The 23,753-nt window shown below is 50.9% G+C and overlaps 1 protein-coding gene across 1 annotated transcript in view; it reads right to left on the bottom strand.

The window, feature by feature from the left end:
• The window catches only part of LOC114607764 (unconventional myosin-Ig-like), an 86,504-nt gene that overhangs the window by 29,387 nt on the left and 33,364 nt on the right, over window positions 1-23,753 (bottom strand). The window contains exons 12-18 of the mRNA XM_028751196.2: window positions 23,056-23,126; window positions 22,123-22,197; window positions 20,910-21,042; window positions 14,585-14,751; window positions 12,566-12,773; window positions 10,349-10,572; window positions 7,157-7,301 (exon numbers count right to left, since the gene is read on the bottom strand). Coding sequence (XP_028607029.2) covers window positions 7,157-7,301; window positions 10,349-10,572; window positions 12,566-12,773; window positions 14,585-14,751; window positions 20,910-21,042; window positions 22,123-22,197; window positions 23,056-23,126 — 1,023 coding nt within the window. The remainder of the gene's footprint in view (window positions 1-7,156; window positions 7,302-10,348; window positions 10,573-12,565; window positions 12,774-14,584; window positions 14,752-20,909; window positions 21,043-22,122; window positions 22,198-23,055; window positions 23,127-23,753) is intronic.

The following is a 23,753-nucleotide window of genomic DNA, read 5'->3' on the forward strand; positions in this document are numbered from 1 at the left end:
TTTATTACTGGCAATTGTTATTTTCCCATTTGGAGGGCAGGGAAATAATAATTATGAAACAAGATTATTGAGGGGTCCCTTTGTCGCAGGAAACCCCCCCCCCAATCATTCAGTTTGTACAAACTTCACACACACACACTCATACACTACATACGCTACGCTTCTGTTATAAATTCAAGAAAATCAACCATACATCAGATCTGCACTGTTCCACTTTTATTTTACTCCATGAAGGAAGGACCATTTTGACTCCCTGAAACCATTTTGACTCCCCAACTGACCAAATGTTTTCTCCGCAAGGAGGGAGGGGGTCAGGGAACCTTCCCATTGTCTCAGGAATTGGGTAATCACCATCTCAAAGGAATGGCCAGACTACCAGGAAAGGCAATCAGATAAGGCATTATCAGATAACCTGGGAGACAGGAAAAGCAACAACATTCAAATTTCTGTTGTAGACCGCCTTTTCTGTGATGTAGGTATGATGTTTGGGGGGGGTGGTCTTGGGTTACACCCCTTCTGTGATGTATGCATGATGTATGGAGGGGTGGTCTTGAGCTCCAGGGCGGGCAATTTACAATGTCTATATAAGGGCAGGCACACTTTGGTTCTGGGTCCTCCTCCTTTCCTGCGGGTGAGGGGAGCACCCTGTTGCAACAGTTCAATAAAGATCAGGCTTACGAGCTGCTTTGCTTCTCAATATTCTCTGGTTGGCCTCTGTCATTTTCTCTGACCGATGGAGAACCTACAAAGGACTCTATAAGGGCTCTTGTGTCCCCCAGAAGGGACTAAGGGCAGATTTTGGTTTATTGCAGGGCCTTCCTTTCAACCCCGCCTTTTGGGACAATGCTGCTTTTGACAACAAATCGAGGATGGCTGAATTCTAATCTACAACATCTCCCCACCGCTGTTCTATCTCTTGATGCTGAACCGAGGTAGCAATTCTCCCTCTGTAAGAAACTGGGCGTTCTCCTGTGTGTGCGCGCACGGAGGCTAATCTATTAACGCAGTACGATTCCACAGCTAGCGAATGCCAGAAACGTCTGCAGGGGCAGCCAGCCACCCCCACAGCCTCTTGCTCCCGACTTAGAGGATTTGGGGGGAGACGTCGCCATGGAGACGGTGCATGAGAAAAGTTCCTCCTCATGCGGAGCTTTCTGCTCGCCGCATCTTCAAGCTCCCGCAACAGATGCACCTGTTTTCTTTATCAGGGTGGTTTTCGGCACCCTCCCCAAGTCACCCCACCCAAAGCCACGAGGCAGCAGGACTCAGATGTGGGTGAAAACTCATCATCTGCCTGGCGTGTGGGCTTGGGCTGACTCAGCAGGCCTGGGATGACTCAGGAATCCCGTTTCATGGGATAAACAAAGGCAGGTGACACTGCCAGCGAGGCGGCGAGTGGGGAACACGTGGGCAGCTAGAGTCTGCCACGCCAGCCAGCTTTGGGCTTGGGAATACAGCTGCATCTCGCGAAAAGAGAGTCCTCCTGCCGGCTGAAGATTTGGCTGGCAATTCCTTATCAGTTCCTGCATTTCAGCTTTCCTCCTCTCTAAGGACAGATGGATCGATCCATGTTGGGCGAACACGTGTTCATTCGCTCCTAAGTCCAGGCAGCTTCCATAGTAGTCTAAGAGAGGGTTTTTAATTTTTATTTTAAAGAACCGTACGAAAATTTGCATTCTATCACCCCAAAAAGTATTGCACTGGTACCTCTGGTTACATACGCTTCAGGTTACAGACTCTGCTAACCCAGAAATAGTGCTTCAGGTTAAGAACTTTGCTTCAGGATGAGAACAGAAATCGTGCTCTGGCAGCGCGGCAGCAGCAGGAGGCCCCATTAGCTAAAGTGGTGCTTCAGGTTAAGAACAGTTTCAGGTTAAGTACGGACCTCCGGAACGAATTAAGTACTTAACTGTACAGTGGTACCTTGGTTCTCGAATGTCTCCATTGACAAATAATAATAATAATAATAATAATAATAATAATAATAATAATAATAATAATAATATTTATACCCCACCCGTCTGGCTGGGTTTCCCCAGCCACTCTGGGCGTCTTCCAACCGAATATTAAAAACAATGCAGCATCAGACATTAAAAACTTCCCTAAACAGGGCCGCCTTCAGAAGGACTCTGCCTTGCCCCGTGAGCAGCACAGCTTCGACTGCAACCACACAGACACACACACAGCACCCAAGTGAGGGTGGGACATGGACGGGCAGGTAGAGTGGGCCTGGCCAACCGCACATGCGCCCGGACACAGAAGTGGGAAGGGGACGCGTCGGTGTCGCGATGCAACTCGGTTCCACTACACAGGCAGCGTCGAGTTCAGCGGGCATTTTGTCACGCGCCCCCCCCCCCCTATGATGGCACCCGGGGGAGGACCGCACCCACTGCACCCCCCTTCCTAGGCCTCTGCTACCAACTGGGCTGTGAGTGGAATTTCAACTGCACAATGGCAGAATTCAGGTTGCAGAATTAGTGGTCAAGAAACCCACTACAAATTTGTAATAAACAAACAAACAAACAAACCAACAAACAAACAAATTTATATCCCGCCCTCCCCAGCTGAAGCCAGGTCAATTCATTCTAAAATCAATTCAAAATCAAATTCATGGCAACCATTGGGCTAGAGCTCTGTGAGGATTACCAAAGGAGGGGGTCAGACTGTGCCTTGGCCAAAGGCCTGGTGGAACAGCTCTGTCTTGCGGAAAGATGTCAAGTCCCACAGGGCCCTAGTCTCTTGGGACAGAGCGTTCCACCAGATTGGGGCCATGGCCGAAAAAGCCCTGGCTCTGAGTGAGGCCAGCCTAACCACCTTGTGACCTGGGACCTCCAAAATGTTGTCGTTTGTGGACCTTAAGGTCCCTCGCGGGGCATACCGGGAGAGGCGGTCCCGTTGGTACAAGAGTCCTAGGCCGTATAGGGCTTTAAAGGTCAAAACCTGCACCTTAAACCTGATCCTGTACTCCACCAGGAGCCAGTGCAGCTGGTATAGCACCGGGTGAATGTGATCTCGCAGCAAGGACCCCGTAAGGAGTCTCGCCACGACATTCTGCACCCGCTGGAGTTTCTGGGTCAGTCTCAAGGGCAGCCCCACGTAGAGCAAGATACAATAATCCAGTCTGGAGGTGACCGTCGCGTGGATCACAGTGGCTAGGTCAGGATGAGAAAGGTAAGGAGCCAACTGCTTAGCTTGGTGGAGATGAAAAAATGCCGCCTTTGTTATAGCTGCAATCTGCGCCTCCATGGAAAGGGAGGTGTCAAATATTATACCCAAACTCTTAACAGATGGTGCTGGCACTAATTGCGCCCCCGCAAGAGATGGGAGTTGCGTAGGAAAGCAACACACAAACTGGAAAGTATGGGTTTAACGATTGCTGGGAGCAATGTCCATCTCCCCACAGACCAATAGGGACGAATGGTCCATAAACAGGTCATAGTAAAGATAAAGGGACCCCTGACCATTAGGTCCAGTTGTGGCCGACTCTGGGGTTGCGGCGCTCATCTCGCTTTACTGGCCGAGGGAGCCGGCGTACAGCTTCCGGGTCATGTGACCAGCATGACTAAGCCGCTTCTGGCGAACCAGAGCAGTGCATGGAAACGCCGTTTACCTTCCTGCCGGAGTGGTACCTATTTATCTACTTGCACTTTGACGTGCTTTCGAACTTTAGGTTGGCAGGAGCAGGGACCGAGCAACGGGAGCTCACCCTGTTGCGGGGATTCGAACCGCCGACCTTCTGATCGGCAAGTCCTAGGCTCTGTGGTTTAACCCACAGCGCCACCCGCATCCCTTAACAGCTTATAGAATTAAAGAATTGTAGAGTGTAAAGCACACACACACACACACACACACACACACGGTGTCACCTGGCCGTTCCCCCTGCAATGCAGGAATCACAGCTGGATGGTGTTATCTAACTTCCCCAAAAACAAATCAGACCAAATCCCCGAAAAAAATTGTGCAAACGGGTCAGGATGAAACCCTAGCGAAAGGGAAGTGCCCCAGGATAGCCATTAACTGAGCTTCATGCACAAAAATGGCTATTTCGGTTGGGCGTCCTCACTTGATATGGTTAACGGCCGTCCACCTCTCTAGTCTAAATGAATCCACGCTAGCATTTTGAGAAAATAATAGCTGTGGATTCTACTCTCCCCCTTTAGCACAAGCTAAAGAAGCTCCGATAACAGTTTTAGATTCTCAGCAAACACACCCGCCAACCTTCCCTCCTTCTCCTCCATCAGGATTTTGAGGAAGGCGGATGAAAGACACGCCGGGAAGTTGTGAAATGATGCTCTATGTCTCCTTTAGGGTTCCAGCAATTTAGGCAGGCGGCTGCTGGGTTTTTTTATAGCCTGCTTGGGATTGCTTTGATAAATGTTTCATGGCAAAGACTTTCACATCTCTCTCTCTGTTCTGTTGTTTACTGCCTTGCGCCGTCCGTGGGATATAAATAAACAATTTCCCTGTATTCACCCTCTTTGCACATTTGAGGTGTCTTGGTTGTTGTTGTTTTTACAGATTCTCTCGTGTCACCTTCCCTGCCTTCGCCTTCTTCTTTTCAAAACTAAAAAACCCCATCCGTTAGAGTGGTGCCTCTCAAAGTGGACAGTGGGATTACTTTGGCCGGGGGTGGGGAGCCACTAAAAGGCAGGGGGGCATCAGGGGGGTATATAAAAAGGTAAAGTGACCCCTGACCATTAGGGCCAGTCGCGGACGACTCTGGGGTTGCGGCGCTCATCTCGCTTTATTGGCTGAGGGAGCCGGCGTACAGCTTCCAGGTCATGTGGCCAGCATGACTAAGCTACTTCTGGCGAACCAGAGCAGCGCACGGAAATGCCATTTACCTTCCCGCTGGAGTGGTACCTATTTATCTACTTGCACTTTGACGTGCTTTCAAACTGCTAGGTGGGCAGGAGCAGGGACCGAGCAACGGGAGCTCACCCCGTTGCGGAGATTCGAACCGCCGACCTTCTGATCAGCAAGCCCTAGGCTCTGTGGTTTAACCCACAGTGCCACCCGCGTCCGAGGGGGGTATATACTGGAGGTATAAACGACCCTCAGCCTTTGAAAAGTCTAGTATCCCTGGATCAAGTCTGCCAGTTTTGTTGAATGAATTAAACTGAAGTGTTCTAATTGGGTTTTGAATAAACGTGCAATTAATTGCTCCTGTTTTGAATTTCCCTGTGTCATTACCTTCCTTAGCGGGTCACACAAACCCCTAATTCAGAGAGGAATCATCCCATAGGGACCGCAAGCATCATCTTTTCCTACTCCCTTATGGATCCGAAAAACTTGGGAACCACAGATCTAGAGCTTCCCACCCTCAGCTGATTCTTGCTAGCTTTCCCTGTTCCAAGCACAACGGTCTTGCACCAAATACTAGAGAAAACAACTGCAGGTAGAGACTGCAGCCAAACACAGGCCCTACACCATGTTGTTAAAGAAGTGTTGTTGTTGTTGTTGTTTAGTCATTTAGTCGTTTAGTTGTGCCTCTTTGTGACCCCCTGGACCAGAGCACACCAGGCACTCCTGTCTTCCACTGCCTCCCGCAGTTTGGTCAAACTCATGCTGGTAGCTTCCAGAACACTGTCCCACCATCTCGTCCTCTGTCCTCCCCTTCTCCTTGTGCCCTCCATCTTTCCCAACATCAGGGTCCTTCCAGGGAGTCTTCTCTTCTCATGAGGTGGCCAAAGTATCGGAGCCTCAGCTTCAGGATCTGTCCTTCCAGTGAGCACTCAGGGCTGATTTCCTTCCGAATGGAGAGGTTGGATCTTCTTGCAGTCCATGGGACTCTCAAGAGTCTCCTCCAGCACCAGAATTCAAAAGCATCCATTCTCCGGCGATCAGCCTTCTTTATGGTCCGGCTCTCACTTCCGTACATCACGACTGGGAAAACCATGGCTTTAACTATACGGACCTTTGTTGGCAAGGTGATGTCTCTGCTTTTTGGTTAAAGCAGTATGACGCCACTTTAAACAGCCTTGGCTTCCCCCCCACGAAGACCAAAGAATGCTGGGAAATGTAGTTTGTTAAAAGGGTCTGATAGTTGCGAGGAGACTACAGTTCAGAGTCCTCTGAGAAGAGGGATTTGCTTGTGAGACCACTCTGGGAATTGTAGCTTTGTGAGTGAAACAGGGGTCTCTCAGCAACCCTTAGGAAGAGTAAGCAGAGGTTAGGTGGCCATCTGTCGGGGATTCTTGAGCTGCAATTCCTGCATTGCAGGGGGCTGGACTAGATAGCCGCTGGGGGTCCCTTCCAATTCTATGATTCTGTTATTCCCCCAAGACTAGTAAAATGCTAAATCATAAGGTTCTTCTGAATTTGGGAGGAGGGGGCGTTGATTCAGGCGAGGCAGGTGTTGCAAAAGAGAAGGGAAGAGAGGTTTTATCATAGGGGGGGTGCAGAGTGTGTGGGGGGGAAATGGATGAGCTGAGGAGGAGGAGGAGGAGGAGGAGGTTGGGCTTTTTCAAAAGCTCTGCAGTTACTATGGAAACCGGAAGGCAGCATCCAAAAAGTGTAAAGGGGTGGGTGGGAAGTGGGAGCAGGCCCAGACAGAGGGGGACCATATGGGCCACTTGGCCCAGTCCTCCTATTCCAAAGGGGACCTCGGTCAGCATATTCACAAAATTATTTATATACTTATTTATAAGACTTCAGTTATCCCCAGGGTAAAAAAAGAGGGGGGCACATTATCTGCCTGGCCCGGGCCTCTGCAAGACCCTGAGTGGGAGAGGTTTGCTTCGTTTGGCCCCCAGCTCACGAGCAGGACAGCAGTCCTGCCGTCCTTCCACAACCATCGACTGATGTCTGGTTTCCCCTTCTTTCTGTTTTTAACGCCACGAACTGCTTCGATGTATATTTTCCAGTAAAGGGTTAACTTCGCCTCCTCAGTGTGATTTATTGCAGGCTCGCTTCCGACACCAGCTGCTGCTTGCGAGACTCAGCGGGGAGGAGGGTGGGGACAAAAGCAGGATCCTTTGGCCCTGCCTGGTCATTGGGCCCTGGCCCTGCCTGTCACTGGCTCTGGCTCCGCCTACAGCTGGGCTCTCCGCCTTCTCTCTCTGCCATTCCCAAGGGCCACCACCCACCAACTGTGCAGGAGGATGCAGAAATGGCAGGGCAACGACTTCTCGCCTCCACTTCCGGAAACACTTACCGACACCAAGTAGTTCCTCCCCCAGTTCCTGGAGCAGCCCCAGTCCTTCCGCAGGCCTTGCAGGACGTCCAGGGCCGCCACTTTGGCCTTGATCTGGTCCATGTCGGAGGGAGGGATGTTCTTCACGATCTGCCTGGCTCGCCACCTGGAGAAAGAGATCCCGGGAGAAGCTGAGAGAGAGGTTCCGACTGAGCGTCAGGAAAGCCACTTCTGCAATAAACAAGGAGGTGGGGTTGCGGGTGTCACGCCCCTTCCCCAAATTCGGGGGGCTGGCTCCAGCCCCCGCGATACCTAAGGGAATCCCCGCCCGTGTCATACCCCGGGCCAGCCAAACAGCTGGCTCCGGGGGCAGAGCCTTGGCTATTTAAACCCAGCGGCGCAGCGTGGGTTGTCAGCACCCGGGGCAAGGCAAGTAATTTGCGCCCCCTAACCCCTAACCTGCCGCCGCTGCCAGCTTCTTCTTGCTGCTGCCTGGGCTGGGGTATTTATAGTAAGGTAGCCACGGCGGCGGCGGCGGCGGGTCCGTGTCAGGTGATCTGAGGCGAGTTGCCGCTGGCGCTGCCGCCCAAACAACGCCACTTGCCCAGAGGAAGAGGAGGGCAGAGAGGCGAGGAAAATGCAACATGGCCCAGCAGCTGTGGCAGCAGCAGCGGCGGCGGGGCTGTGAGGAGGGGCTGCCTGGTGCGCCCTCCGCGGCCCTGACGTGTGGGGACCGCAGCGAGCGCTGAGAGCCGCTGCCAGCTCGTCGGTTCCGCGAGACATGGGGCTCTGCTACAGCCTGCGCCCGAGGCTCTTCGGTGACTCCGGAGGCGGCGAGCGCGCCCCCCCAGATGTTGCGCCCGATGCGGCCGCCCCCCTGCACCCCCCACACTACGCCACTGTTTAAACCTGCCGCAGCCGAGGCTCCTCCTCTTTTCCTTCGCTGCTGCAGCTGACCCGGTTTTCCCGCCCATCCCACCCCCTTTTTAGGATAGGTCCTCTGACGTTGCTATGAACTTCGGTCGGTCGCCGTCAAGGGGCCTGGTAGGAATTTTCCCAAATGGCAGATTGGCTCCAGCCACTTGGTTTTCGCCTACCTCGTAGCAAACTGTCACAACTCTTCGGTATTGGCGGTTAGGCATTGGTAGGGGTACTGTCCTATTGTTATGCAAATGAAGGGGGAAGGAGCGCCATCACCTTCCCCCAAGCAAGGGTAGTCCGGTAAAGGATTCTAGGGGGCGTGGCCTTGTCCTAAGCCTATGGAGGTGTGGGCCCACGGCACGCCCCCACGTGGTGACGCCCAGGGGAGGCCCTAGTTGACGTGCCTCAGCAAGACTCCTCCCCCTGCTGATTAACCCTTCCGGCCTCTAGCCGGTTAGTAGTTAGGACCAATGCCTAAGCCAATACCGCTCAATTCCTGTAATCAATAAAGTTGTGGCCTAATTTGACCCATTAACCTGAATTCTTGTGTCCTGTGTCTTTATTTTCTTGGGGGGAGGTGGGAACTCTCTCTCTATGAGAGAGAGAGAGAGAGAGAGCGGAGGGATCTACACGTGCGGTTTTTAACGCTAAAAAAGAGTTAAGGTTCTGGTAACTATACAGTCCAACCCTTGCTTCCTGAACGGCTTAGTTGACGAACAAACGGGCTCCTGAATGGTGAAAACCCAGAAGCTAACCGTTCCGGTTTGCAAACGTTTTTTGGAAGCTGAACGTCTGACGCGGCTTCCACAGCTTCCGGTTGAGTGCAGGAAGCTCCTGCAGCCAATCGGAAGCCGCGCCTTGGTTTTCGAATGGTTTTGGGAGTCAAACGGATTCAGTTCGAGAACCAAGGTTCCACTGTATAGCCACATGACATTCTTTTTCAACGTTAAAACTGCATTATTAAAATGTGACGCCAGAGGGTGGTCAAAGCTCCCCCCCCCCCCCACAAACCAGGTAGATCATATGGCAAAGATCATACAGTAGATCGCACTGCCCCTTATATAACAAAGCAAGAGAACGATTTTTAGCACCTATAAGGACAAGTTCCCCTGGCCAGAACCCCTCCGACATGATTTTTTATCTCCTCGCAGACACAGATAAGTATGTGACCTGGAGCGTAGCACTCTTTGCAACTGCCGCTAGGAAAATTAGAGCAAATTATATAGCCAAGGTAGCCGCCAACTGTAAAGGAGATGAATTTATTTGACCCTATCTACATCAAGCTATATTCTTTATCACCAAACTCCGAATAATTACACATTGTATTAATTAACAGTAATTTTTTAATATATTAGTGGCCATGTGATAATTTTAGCTTGTAAATTTTATTGTTTAATGTCTTAACTTGTATATGAAGGCACTTTTATAGCTCTGTTTAGAGTAGGCAATGTCTTGATAACATAAATGTTTTAAGTTTTTTGTGTCAATCCAGTATAGGTAAAGGTAAAGGTACCCCTGCCCATACGGGCCAGTCTTGACAGACTCTAGGGTTGTGCGCCCATCTCACTCTATAGGCCGGGGGCCAGCGCTGTCCGCAGACACTTCCGGGTCACGTGGCCAGCGTGACAAGCTGCATCTGGCGAGCCAGCGCAGCACACGGAACGCCGTTTACCTTCCCGCTAGTAAGCGGTCCCTATTTATCTACTTGCACCCGGGGGTGCTTTCAAACTGCTAGGTTGGCAGGCGCTGGGACCGAGCAACGGGAGCGCACCCCGCCGCGGGGATTCGAACCGCCGACCTTTCGATCGGCAAGTCCTAGGCGCTGAGGCTTTAACCCACAGCGCCACCCGCATCCCAGTCAATCCAGTATATTTTCTTTTAATTGTTGAATAATTCTCTGTACATTGTGGCAGCCTTTGGCTATGTGCAATAAAACTGACTGACATACGGCAAAGGAAGCGAAAGAGAAACCAAATGTCTTGGGTTTTGTGGAACAATATTTTTTAGTATCATTCTAACAATGGTTAAAAGGTCAGTGTAGATCCAGCCGAAGTCTGCTCGGCTGGGCTTGACCCAGGCGGCATGGGCGGGTGCTATCCAGATCTGTTTTGCTCTGAAACAAAGAGGTCAAATTCAGCCATACCCAATCATTTCAGGGGACCTTCTCAGAGCAAAACACAAGCAGCGTATAATCCTTGCGTCTGAACTGCCGCAGATCGGAACTCAAGATCTGCCAGAGGCTCCGGCAATCGAAAAGGTATTTGGGCACAGCACGGCACCCTCTGCTGTTACCTGCGGAAGATGAGCTTGCTGTTCTCCTGGAACTGAGCCAGCACGGCTGGCGGCTCCGGCCACTCCACGCCCTTGCCGTAGTCCGCCATGCTGCGTACCGCCTGAAACCTCTCCACCAGCTCCAGCAGGTGAGACTTCACCTTGTGGCGCTTGTAGTAAGACATGATGGTGTAGGTGGCCCGCAGGTAACGGCAGCGCTTGCGGGCCAGGGCGCCCCTCCAGGCCTGCATAGGACGGACGAGTCAAATCAGGGCCAACCAAGCCATGACAACCTCACCACCACCAAACTCTCCCTGCACCCGGCCTCTTGGTGCCAGTGGAAAAAAAGGTAAAAAGTAAAGGACCCCTAGATGGTTAAGTCCAGCCAAAGGCAACTATGGGGTTGTGGTGCTCATCTCGCTCTCAGGCCAAGGGAGCCGGTGTTTGTCCACAGGCAGATTTCCGGGTCATGTGGCCAGCAGGACTAAACCGTTTCTGGCGCAACGGTGCGTGACGGAAACCAGAGTACATGGAAATGCCATTTACCTTCCTGCCGCAGTGGTACCTATTTATCTACTTGCACTGGTGTGCTTTCAAACTGCCAGGTTGGCAGGAGCTGGGACAGAGCAGCGGGAGCTCACCCCATCACGGGGATTCGAACGGGCCTTGTCTGCAGTGGCTCCCCGTCTATGGAATGCTCTCCCCAGGGAAGTTCGTCTGGCACCTTCACTATACACCCTTAGGCGCAAGGCAAAAACGTTCCTTTTTAACCAGGCCTTTGGTTGATCTTATTGACATCCAACACCCTTTTAGAATGTGACTTGGAGGTGTGTGAGAGTTATTGGGTTATTGCTTTTGGTTTGATTTACTAGGTTGTGATCTTGTTGTGAACTGCCCTGAGACCTCCGGGTATAAAGGTAAAGGGTAAAGAGACCCCTGACCATTAGGTCCAGTCGTGACTGACTCTGGGGTTGCGGCGCTCATCTCGCTTTATTGGCCGAGGGAGCCGGCGTACAGCTTCCAGGTCATGTGGCCAGCATGACTAAGCCGCTTCTGGCGAACCAAAGCAGTGCATGGAAACGCCGTTTACCTTCCCGCCGGAGTGGTACCTATTTATCTACTTGCACTTTGATGTGCTTTCGAACGGCTAGGTTGGCAGGAGCAGGGACCGAGCAACGGGGGATCACCCCGTCGCGGGGATTCGAACCGCCGACCTTCTGATCGTCAAGTCCTAGGCTCTGTGGTTTAACCCACAGCGCCACCCACGTACCACCTCTGGTAATAGGGTGGTGTATAAGTTGAATAAATAATAATAATAATTTGAACCGCCGACCTTCTGATCAGCAAGCCCAAGAGGCTCAGTGGTTTAGACCACAGCGCCACCCATGTCCAGATTTCAGGGGCAGAACAGCCTTGCCTTGCATGCAGAAGGTTCGCAGGCTCCATCCTCGATGGAATATCCAGGTAAGGGCAGGGAAAACTCCCTCTAAGGAACCCATCAGGGGTGTAGCTCAGTGACAGTGTCTCTGCCTTGTGGGCAAAAGGACCCAGGTTCAAGACTCCATTGCCCTGTTTAGACCTGGAGGTACCAAACAATTTAACCCCTGTGTTGCAAACAATAGTCAGTAATATCCAAGGCAACACAATGACCAAATACAATGATACGATATCAATATACACTCTTTATATACATACCTTTATGACCACTGCTCCGTAGCAATTGTTGCTATACTTTCCCATTCACCCTATAGATGGGTTTTTGAAGAATTTCTGTATCCTTCTGCTGTTCTGAAGAAGAATTCCACAAAACAGTGAGAATATCCAGAATCACCGTTCACTACGTCTGTTTGCGAACTACTTCGGCAGCGTTGGACGTCATAAAACAAAGCTTTACAGCTTTTTTCACCACATAAAAATCTGATTCATTGCTTCTTCCAGAGACTTGCATAGTCTTCAAAGACTTTCAGAGACTTATAAGACTTTGGTTTTATGTTTTCAAGAGAATCCATTAAGAGTGCATATTTCGTGGCTTACAGAGATTCGTAAGTTTTCTGTTTACGTGATTTCATATATTTCATATTATATGAAGAGTGTATATTGATACCGTATCATTGTATTTGGTCATCGTGTTGCCTTGGATACTATTGACCTGGAGGTACGGCAGCCCTTCGGGTGTGGAATCGGGCGCCACATTCCTCCTGTCCATACTTGCACAGGTGCAAACAGAAACACGGGTACCTTTTGCAGTAGCAGCACAATGATGGGGATCAGCTGGGCTCGTTCCTGCTCCAGGGTGAAAAGCGTCTGGGGCGTGCGGATAAAGATCTTGGTGTGTCCGTAGGCGACGTCGTCCTGGAAGCCGTGCTGCTCTATCAAGGCCTGTGTGGCCTCCCGGTCGGTAGCCATGAGGTGGTTGGGCCATGTGTACTCACAGGTCATCTTATACCTGGGAAGGGAGGAATTTACCGGTGACTGGCCTGGCTTGAGATAAGAGTCTAGGAAATGCTGGCTGCTGGACTGCGGGATGGGAGAGGACCATCCCAGCAGTCCATGTTAGGCCATGTGTACTCACAGGTCATCTTATACCAGGGAAGGGAGGAATTTACCGGTGACTGGCCTGGCCTGAGATAAGAGTCTAGGACAGGGGTCTCCAACCCGCGGCTCCGGAGCCGCATATGGCTCTTTTACACCTCTGCTGCGGCTCCGGGGCGGATACTAGCGAGGGGAGGAGGCGCATTGTGTGCCCCGACACTCCCCACTGTGGCAGGTGCTGTACTGGCTGTGACGTCGCATGGGGGCGGTACGTGCGGGACGCACCATCCCGACGTCACCTTCCCTCACGCTGTCAGATCGCGGCTCCGGAGATATATTTGTTTTAAATGTCGCAATGGTTTTGCGGCTCCCAGTTTTTTTTCTCTTCGGAAACGGGTCCAAGTGGCTCTTTTTGTCTTAAAGGTTGCAGACCCCTGGTCTAGGAAATGCTGACTGCTGGACTGCGGGATGGGAGAGAACCATCCCAGCAGCCTTTTCGCAGGGCTGCAGGCAAAACTGACACTCCATGCAAGGAGAAAGGTAGTAGCTCAGGCCACTACCCGCTGTGCTAGCTTTCTGCTTGCATGGATCATTGTGGTTAATATTTTTTTGGAGGAGTTTATTGCAAAAATGTGAAAGCTGCCACTTCGGGACTGTGCCACCTCATTCTGGGAGAGGAAATTGGGGCCCCTCTCCAAGGTTTCATTATACTTTGATTACTTAAAGGTAAAGGGACCCCTGACCATTAGGTCCAGTCGTGGCCGACTCTGGGGTTGCGGCGCTCATCTCGCTTTATTGGCCGAGGGAGCTGGCGTACAGCTTCCGGGTCATGTGGCCAGCATGACTACAACGGCCGCGAGAGTTCTGGTAGCACAAGGATGGAAGACTGAAGAAACCCCAACTAAAAAATCATGGCAAGAAAAATTGACGGACTATGCAGAACTGGCAAAACTGACATATAAGCTACGGGACAAGGATAACTGTGACTTTAAAGATGAATGGGAGCCCTTTACAAAGTATTTGAAGACGCAACAAAGCGAACTGGACTCCTTGGCAGGTTTTGAAAAAACATTCACAAACTTTTTGTTGATAATAATCAGCTAAATAGTTTGAGGATCTATACAGCTTTGTAACATGCAGAAAACAGCAGTCTCAGAGAAACCAAAGCCTGGAACTGAGGGAAGTCGGGGGGTGGAGGTGGGTGGGTTTTGTGGGGGAGGGTGGGGGGAGGGAGGGGAAATGGGGAGAAAACAAGGAAGATATGTTTTTTTATAATATGTTTTGGTTTAATTTTGAATAAAAAAACTTATTTAAAAAAATGTGGCCAGCATGACTAAGCCGCTTCTGGCGAACCAGAGCAGTGCATGGAAACGCCGTTTATCTTATCTTACCGCCGGAGCAGTACCTATTTATCTACTTGCGCTTTGACGTGCTTTCAAACTGCTAGGTTGGCAGGAGCAGGGACCGAGCAACGGGAGCTCACCCCGTCGTGGGAATTCGAACCGCCGACCTTCTAGGCTCTGTGGTTTAACCCACAGCGCCACCCGCATCCCTTTGCTTACTTACCACGCCCCAATATTCCTACCTTGAGAAACTACTTCCACTGATTTTTGCTATTGGGCGTATCAGGCCAGGCCCAGGGTGCTAGCGGGGAAGGAAAAATGTGCCACCTTTGGAATATTTGCGGTGCTGTGTTTGTACAGAAGGCCTGGCGGTGGTGCTTACCGGAGGAGGAAGCGGTCGTAAGGCTGCCTGTAGGCAAATCCTGCCCTCCGGACGCGCACGTTCTCAAGCAGCCCCAAATACGACACCTGATGGCGGCAGCGCTCCGCGTCGAAGAGCAAGGGCGACTTCTGGTCGTTTGGCTTGATGCAACGGACGTAATACGGCTCCTGTTCGGAAGAGGCAGGAAAGGAATCAAAGAAGAATGGGTGAGGTTCGGTGACACTCCCCCCCTTCCCAAACTCTTGCAGAGAACCAGGAACTCACTGAGGAATTCTGCCTCCTGGAGAGGCAGAGTGGCACAGTGGTTAGAGTGTTGGACTAGGAACCTGGGCTCGAACCCTTGCTCGGTAATTGTGAAGCTCGCTGGGTGACCTTGGGGGCCAGCCACTCCCTCTCGGCCTAGTCTGCCTTGCAGGGTCGTTGTTGGGGGGGGGGGGTAAAGGAGGAGAGACAGCACCTTAAAAAGCAGAGACATCACCTTGCCAACAAAGGTCCCTATAGTTCAAGCTATGGTTTTCCCAGTCGTGATGTATGGAAGTGAGAGCTGGACCATAATAAACAACAACAACAACAACTTATTATTTATACCCCGCCCATCTGGCTGAGTTTCCCCAGCCACTCTGGGCGGCTACCAATCAAGTGTTAAAAACAATACAGCATCAAATATTAAAAACTTCCCTAAACAGGGCTGCCTTCAGATGTCTTTTAAAAATAGGATAGCTGCTTATTTTTTTCACATCTGATGGGAGGGCGTTCCACAGGGTGGGCGCCACCACCGAGAAGGCCCTCTGCCTGGTTCCCTGTAACCTCACTTCTCGCAATGAGGGAACCGCCAGAAGGCCCTCGGAGCTGGATCTCAGTGTCTGGGCTGAATGATGGGAGTGGAGACGCTCCTTCAGGTATACAGGACCGAGGCTGTTTAGGGCTTTAAAGGTCAGCACCAACACTTTGCATTGTGCTTGGAAACGTACTGGGAGCCAATGCAGATCTCTCAGAACCGGAGTTATGTGGTGTCGGCGGCCACTCCCAGTCACCAGTCTAGCTGCCGCATTCTGGATTAATTGCAATTTCTGGGTCACCTTCAAAGGTAGCCCCACGTAGAGTGCGTTGCTGTAGTAGAAGGCTGATTGCCGAAGAATGGATGCTTTTGAATTCTGGTGCTGGAGGAGACTCTTGAGAGTCCCATGGACTGCAAGAAGATCAAACCTATCTATTCTGAAGGAAATCAGCCCTGATTGCTCACTGGAAGGACAGATCCTGAAGCTGAGACTCCAGTACTTTGGCCACCTCATGAGAAGAGAAGACTCCCTGGAAAAGACCCTGATGTTGGGAAAGATGGAGGGCACAAGGAGAAGGGGACGACCGAGGACGAGATGGTGGGACAGTGTTCTCGAAGCTACCAGCATGAGTTTGATCAAACTGCGGGAGGCAGTGGAAGGCAGAAGTGCCTGGCGTGCTCTGGTTCAGGGGGCCACGAAGAGTCGGACACGACTAAACAACAACAACAACAAAAGGAGGAGATGGAGAAGAACCACATACATCACCTGGAGGCCGTTGGAGGAAAAGGTGGGGTATAAAGGAGACAGGTAAATATATAACTGGTGGAGAACAAAAACAGGTGGATTTGGAACGCAGCAATATCTAGGTGGACGACAGAGGACGAGCTGGTTGGATAATGTTCTTGAAGCTACCAGCATGAGTTTGATCAAACTGCGGGAGGCAGTGGAAGACAGGAGTGTCTGGCGTGCTCTGGTCCAGGAGGTCACCAAGAGTCGGACACGACTAAACGACCAAACAACAACAATATCTAGGCTTGGGCAGGGCAGAACGTAGATCAGTGCCACACCTGGAATTCTGTGCACAGGTTCTTCTTATATTCTGAGCCCACATCCCCAGCCAGTCGGCCCTCTCTCTCCCCCCTCTCTCTGCCTAGCCGACAGAGTAGTTGCATGGGTAAAAAGGGGCAAGAGGCAGCCATGGTATGTGTGCTTGCCCCCGGGTTCCCTGGAGGAGCAGAAGCTGGAAATGTGATCGATAATCACAACAGGCTTATTTATAGAGCCCTGGTGGCACGCAAAGGGGGACCATCTGGGCTCTCCTGTCTCTCCACGGCGCTCTGATTCCCCTCCCAGAGGCATCTAATTTTGGTTCCCGGCGAGAGAGACGGGAGCCAAGGAAAGCAGGGGGAGCCTTGGTGCCTGCCAATGGTTACCAAGGCAGCTGAGGACCCCCGGCGGCCTGCTCTTGCCAGCGCCTTCTCAGGACCGGCTGTTGCAGGAATTGAGGGACAGAGAGTGCAAATGGAGATGGGGAGGTGGTCCAAAGAGGGGGTTCTCCCCTCCACCCCATGAAGCTGGTACTTCGATACTGAAGCTCAGTTCTTTTTTTGTTCCTTTCGGCTTACATGTATTTATTTATCATTGATATTGAAATGAAATTGAAATACTTTATTGTCACTTCTACAACTTGTATATACAGTAGTGAGATTACATGAGCACCCACCACTCAGCTCTCTTAGTCTTAATTCCCCTCGTTTACTGAAAGCCAGTTGCCCTGTTGTTATCTTTTCATTCAGCAGCCTAACAGCCCACGGATAGAAGCTGTTCTTTACCCTGTTGGTGCGACTAATCCTGCTTCTATATCTTCTGCCCAAGGGCAGGAGATCAAGAAACTGCTGGCCAGGGTGTGAATCATCCCTGATAATTTCCCTCACTCTCCTGAGGCAACGTTCTTACGCTATTTCATCCAGTGGATTCATGGGACAGCCCATAATATCTTGTGCTGTATTCACCACCCTCTGTAGGCACTTCTTATCAGCTGATGTCAAACCAGCGTCCCACACCGTGATGCAGTAGGAAAGGACACTTTCTATTGTGGACCGGTAGAAGGAGATCATCAAATGTTGATTGACATCGTTCTTCCGCAATGCTCTGAGGAGATGGGGTCTCTGTTGGGCTTTCTTAACCACCTGGGTTGTATTGATTTTCCCAGTAAGGTCTTCACTGAGATAAACTCCTAGGAATTGAAAGGAAGAGACTTTCTCCACACAGCCCTCCCCGATTTACAGCGGGGCTAGTTCTCCTCTCTTCCTCCAAAAGTCCAACGCCATCTCCTTTGTCTTGCTGATATTAAGGTGCAAGCTGTTCCCTAGGCCCCATGTAGATTTTTTTTTGGACCTCCCCTCTATACGCTGATTCATCTCCACCTGTTATTAAACCCATTATGGTGGTGTCATCTGCAAACTTAATAATTGCAGTAGACGGGTCTGTTGATAATAAAACAAAACATATAAGAACATAAAGACGAACCCGGCTGGATCTGGCCAACGGGAGCCCATTGAGTCCAGCATCCTGTTCTCACAGTGGCCAACCAAATGTCTGTGGGAAAACCAACAAGAAGGACCCAGGCGCAAGTGTGTTTCTCCCCTGCGGTGGTTTCCAACAACTGGTATTCAGAAAAATTGCAGCCTCTAGCTGTGGCGGCAGGACAGAGCCGTCCCGGCTAGCAGCCTCGTCCAGGCGCTTTTGTACATATTAACTGGCCGGAGAAGCACATTGCAAAATTCAGAGGGCGGCAAATTTAGAAGGATGGCTGTTTTGGGAGTTGCAAGCGGTTTTGGGAAGTGCGGATTGGGAAGATTCCCCATTAACCAAGCCAAACCCCTTCCCTTCTTCGGGGCAGGGAGGGGTGTATCAGCTTGCATTCCTTAGTGCAGAAAGTATTGCTCTGATGTGTAGAGATCTTTCCTATTCTAATTAATTCAAGAGGGTTCTGGAAGCTTCTCTGTGTGAAAGAAGCAAGCAGAAGGTTCATGATGTTTGGGTTATTCCTTCAGAGAGTACAGCTGGCGTGAACTGGTTCTGTTATCTCTTCTGACAAGGTCATGCTGACTAGAATAATAAGGCCAGAAGACGCCTGGGTTTCACTTTCTCTTTCAATCTCTCTCTCTCTCTCTCTCTCTCTTGTGTGGTGTTCTGTACATAATATGATTAGTGTTAAGGTTTAGACTTATTATAAGTTATTGTAAGTTTAATTTAAGTCTGCTGCAACTGGATTTCTTACGGACAGGGCCAGTTCTGAACGTATTGGATTTGTGACCATTGTGCTCATTTGTCTTTGTGATAGGAATTTTGAGGTCTTAGATGTATAATAAATGTTCATAATTGTACCAACCAAGCACTTACATAGATCAACACAGGAAGACCAACCTGGAAACATTTTTGATTCCCAAACTGACCAAATGTTTTCTCTGCAAGCTCAAAGGAAAATGGAAAAGCCTCCCCATTGTCTTTTCCTTCACAAATCCTGTCTTAAGGGTATGTCTGTGCTTGAACAGGGTGAGCCCGTGACCTGGCTCAGGAACTAAGTATTTATCATTACAAAAGACTGGCCAGGCGCCCCAGGGTATCCAATCAAGTGAGAATTAACAGGTAACCTGCCAGACAGGAGATAAACAACGACAAGAGAAAAACAACATTCAAATTTCTGTTTTAGACAGCCTTTTCTGTGATGTAGTTGTGATGTATCTGAGGAGTGGTCTTAGGTTACACCCCTTCTGTGATGTATGTATGATGTTTCTGGGGGTGGTCTGGATCTCCAGGGTGGCAATTTCAAAAGTCTTTATAAGGCCTTGCACGCCATTGTCCTGGGTTCCTCCTCCCTCCTGTGTGTGGTGAGTGAGGACCCTGTTGCAACAGATCAATAAAGATCAAGCTTACTAGCTGCTTTGCTTCTCAATATTCTCTGGTCGGCCTCTGTTATTTTCTCCTACCAATAGGGAACCTATGTGAGGACTCTATATGGGCTCTTGGATACCCCATAAGGGGAAAGGGCAATTTTTGTTTACAACAGACATCTTCAGTAGCAGTAAAGCTCTGCTGGATGAAATACAATTGCCTCTGCTCTATTTTTTGGGAATCCTGCAACGTGTTTTAAGCTTTTACTCTGCAAATTATACTGTGATGGCTTGGGACTGGGGCTCGGACTCGGAACCAGAGGAGTCTCAGTCTGCACCGGATCCTTTGCCTCAGGCATCACCTGAACCAAGTCTGGGGCCTGATCCTGAAGAGTCCCAGTCTGCACAGGTTCCCCTGCAGCAAACACCAGCTGGGCCGAGTCAGGGGCCTGATCCTGCCCTGGCTCCAGATGCGGGGATTCCCTTGTTGCCTTCAGCTGGGCCATCACTTACAGCTGCTCCACTACCGGCTGGGTCAGGGGAGGCTGAGGCGGCCTCTGGGTCTAGTAACCCACCGACGTCTCCCGAGCTGCAGAGACTGAGGTCTGAGAGAAGGAGAGACCTGAGTATTCGCAAGAGGAGTGCTCACCTTTGGGTGAGACAGGGAGGTGAGTCGCCAGGGGATCAGGACCGGCCGCTACCCCAACAGAGATAAAAGGCTGTCGGACCCCGTCCCAGGTTGCAGGAGCAACATTGCCGTATGCTAGATCCTGCCTGAGATCCTGTGCCTGTCCTTGCCTGGTTTCCTGCCTCGTATCCTGCCTTGGCCCTGTCGGACTGACTCCTAGCGGAACCTTCGGATTCTAGACTGGTCCTGGACCGTGTTTCACAGGTTACCCCCGGGCCCAGCACATATACATTGGAATCAGGTCTGGATCAATAAAGTGGTGCCTCGCAAGACGAAATTAATTCGTTCCCAGAGTTTTTTCTTCTTGCGAGTTTTTTGTCTTGCGAAGCACGGTTTCCCATAGGAATGCATTGAAAATCAATCAATGCGTTCCTATGGAAACCGCCTTCAGACCAGGTCCGGGGACAGTCTGTCCCCCGACCTCTTCTGAAGGCTGGGGGGGGGGACAAGGGCTTTTCTTCCCACCCCCAGCCTTCAGAAGGCTGTTCTGAAGGCTGGCGGTGGGAAGAAAAGCCCTTCTCCCCACCTCCCGCCCCGCAAGCTCCGGGGACAGGAGGGCTTCACTGCCGCCCGCCAGCATTTTAAAAGCCCCCGGGACAGCGGAGAAGTCTCCGCTGTCCCGGGAAGGCAGGTGGGGGGAGCAAAGACTTTTGCCCCCCGCCGGCCTTCAGAAGAGGTCCAGGACCTCTTCTGAAGGCCGGCGGTGGGCAAAAGTCTTTGCTCCCGACCGCCAGCATTTTAAAAGAGGTCCCCGGAGATTTCCCTATGGGCTTTCTTCTTGCGATTCAAGCCCATAGGGAAATACGTGTGGCGAAGCACCTCGAAAAACGGAAAACTCTTTCTTCTTGCGAGTTTTCCGTCTTGCGAAGGAATTCGTCTTGTGAGGTACCACTGTACTGAGTAGAATTTCAATAACAGGGTGTGTTTTTGCGCAGGGGTGTGTGTGTGTTATCTGAAGTTACCTTCGATGCCAGGTTCTCCACCAGCGCCACGATGGAGTTTTTGAAGAGGGTGGCAGCCGTCAGGGGCCTCTTGGTGACCTCGGTGATGCTCTGCTGGCCCTCTGGCCACATGTCCTGGAGGACGGGGTCTGCGCTGGGGAAAGAGCACAGAGCGGGAGTGAGGGGGTGCAGGCCGCTGCCAGCGCCAACCGTTCCTTAACCCTCACCCTCTCTGGGCATGGCCCACTGCTGACCATGTGTGGGTGAACATCACAGGTAGCAGAGGAGCTAGGAACTTGCAGGGCGCAACTCATCCACCCTAAGGGCTTAAGGGTAGTGTGGTCACAGGTTCAAGCCCCAACATTTCCAGTTAAATGCCGTGTACCATTGGCCAGGCTTCTCAGCAGCCCAGAAAGCATACCCAACTCCAGCTCCCATCAGCCTGTCCTGGGTGTGCCCGTTTGTATTTCTTAGTACAGAAGGCATTGATCTGATGTGTAGAGATCTCTCCTATTCTAAGTACAGTCTTACCTCGGGATAAATGTGCTTCAAGTTAAGTATTTCCGGGTTGCGCTCCACGGCGACCCGGAGGTAACGGAGCACGTTACTTCTGGGTTTCGCCACACGCGTGTGCAGACGGTCAAAATGACATCACGTGCATGCGCAAACCAGAGCAGCGCATGGAAACGCTGTTTACCTTCCTGCCGGAGCGGTACCTATTTATCTACTTGCACTTTGACGTGCTTTCGAACTGCTAGGTCGGCAGGAGCAGGGACCGAGCAACGGGAGCTCACCCTGTCGTGGGGATTCAAACCGCCAACCTTCTGATCGGCAAGTCCTAGGCTCTGTGGTTTAACCCACAGCGCCAACCGCGTTTACAAGCATTTTATTCAGCATCAGGACAAAGGGAAAAACATGTCTTCTCCCCTTCGTGTCCAAGCAAGCAGCATAAGCAAAAGCTATACACAAACAGAAGTTCCCAGCAAACTGTACTGGAATGTAAACAGGCATGTGACACACAACAGTCATGCCTGTTCCTCTTAAGGTGGAACAGAATATTCTAACAGTTTTGTCAGCATCCGGAACTGCAGAAGCAAGTGTTATCTCCGACAATAAAGAGTAAACTCTCTCTCTTTGGTCGGGGAAGGCACGGAGGACAAATGTTCTGACCTGATACATACTGCTGTTTGATCAAGGTCATTCTGGAAGCTCTGCCTGGCTCATGCCGACATACCTGTTGTACATCAGCCGCTTGAAGTCCTGGAAAAGAGTGTCCTTGTTCTTGTCCAGAAATCCCTCCACAGAGTACCTGAAACACAGATCCGGAGAGGCTTGTAAAAACCCGGCCGGTTTGCTTGCTGTGTAGCTTCCCACGCTTGTGACGCCTCCTCCTTCCAGTCTTCCCCCTCTTCTCCCTATTCTCCCTCATGATTGTCCCGCCACCGCTCCACAGGATCTGAACCCTCTTCCCTTGGCAGTTCCCTGGCTGGTTCCTCGCACCACTCCTTTGCTTCTAACCAGTCCCTGACCTGACACTGAGCGGGGATTCGAACCCTGGTCTCTCCCAGGCACTAGTTTTACACTCTAACCAATACACGAGCTTACCCCTGTGTTACTTTTATTGCTGTTAGCTGCTCTGAGCCCGCCTTTGGCTGGGGAGGGCGGGATATAAATAAAATTTTATTATTATTATTATTATTACCCTACCCTGCGGCAGGTATATGGCCTCGGTCCAGTAGACCTGAAGGAGCGTCTCCACCCCCATCGTTCTGCCCGGACACTGAGGTCCAGCTCCGAGGGCCTTCTGGCGGTTCCCTCACTGCAAGAAGCCAAGTTACAGGGAACCAGGCAGAGGGCCTTCTTGGTGGTGGCACCCACCATGTGGAAAGCCCTCCCACCAGATGTCAAAGAGAAGAACAACTACCAGATTTTTAGAAGACATCTGAAGGTGGCCCTCTTTAGGGAAGCTTTTAATGTTTAACAGACTACTGTATTTTAATACTTTGTTGGAAGCCGCCCAGAGTGGCTGGGGAAACCCAGCCAGATGGGCGGGGTATAAATAATAAATTTTATTATTATTATTATTATTATTATTATTATTATTATTAACCCCATGCCCCCTTCCACAAATAATGGAGTATAACCGTCAAGCCAGAGCAAAACTCACGTGACATCTCCTGCGTAGTGCTTAATGCGGAAATTGCGTCCGAAATCCATGGACTTGTCAGCAGGATTAAGCTGCAGGCAAGAGGAAAGAAGTAGACATTCATTCATTCATTCATTCATTCATTCATTCATTCATTCATTTGACCGCCCTATAACTGTAGATCACAGGGCAATTCACAACATGAAACTGAAACATATCACTGTGAAGACGATTCAGCTCCATTCACAATGGAACTCACAGCCATGCAGTGAAGCTGAATGTGGGGAGAATCAGGGCAGAAGAAGAAGAAGAAGAGTTTGGATTTGATATCCCGCTTTATCACTACCCGAAGGAGTCTCAAAGCGGCTAACATTCTCCTTTCCCTTCCTCCCCCACAACAAACACTCTGTGAGGTGAGTGGGGCTGAGAGACTTCAGAGAAGTGTGACTAGCCCAAGGTCACCCCGCAGCCGCATGTGGAGGAGCGGAGACGCGAACCCGGTTCACCAGATTACGAGTCTATCGCACTTGACCACTACACCACACTGGCTCTCACACTGGCAGGCGAAAATAGGAAGGACTTCTCCACAGAGAGCACAGTTCGTCTATGGAACTCCCTGCCACAGTGATGGCCAACCAACTTTAAAATGGCTTTAAAAGACAATTGGACAAATTCGTGGATGAGATCAGGCTGTCGATGGCTACTAGCCTGGGTGTCTC

The sequence above is a fragment of the Podarcis muralis genome, chromosome 12, assembly GCF_964188315.1.
Source record: "Podarcis muralis chromosome 12, rPodMur119.hap1.1, whole genome shotgun sequence".
Lineage (NCBI taxonomy): Eukaryota > Metazoa > Chordata > Lepidosauria > Squamata > Lacertidae > Podarcis > Podarcis muralis.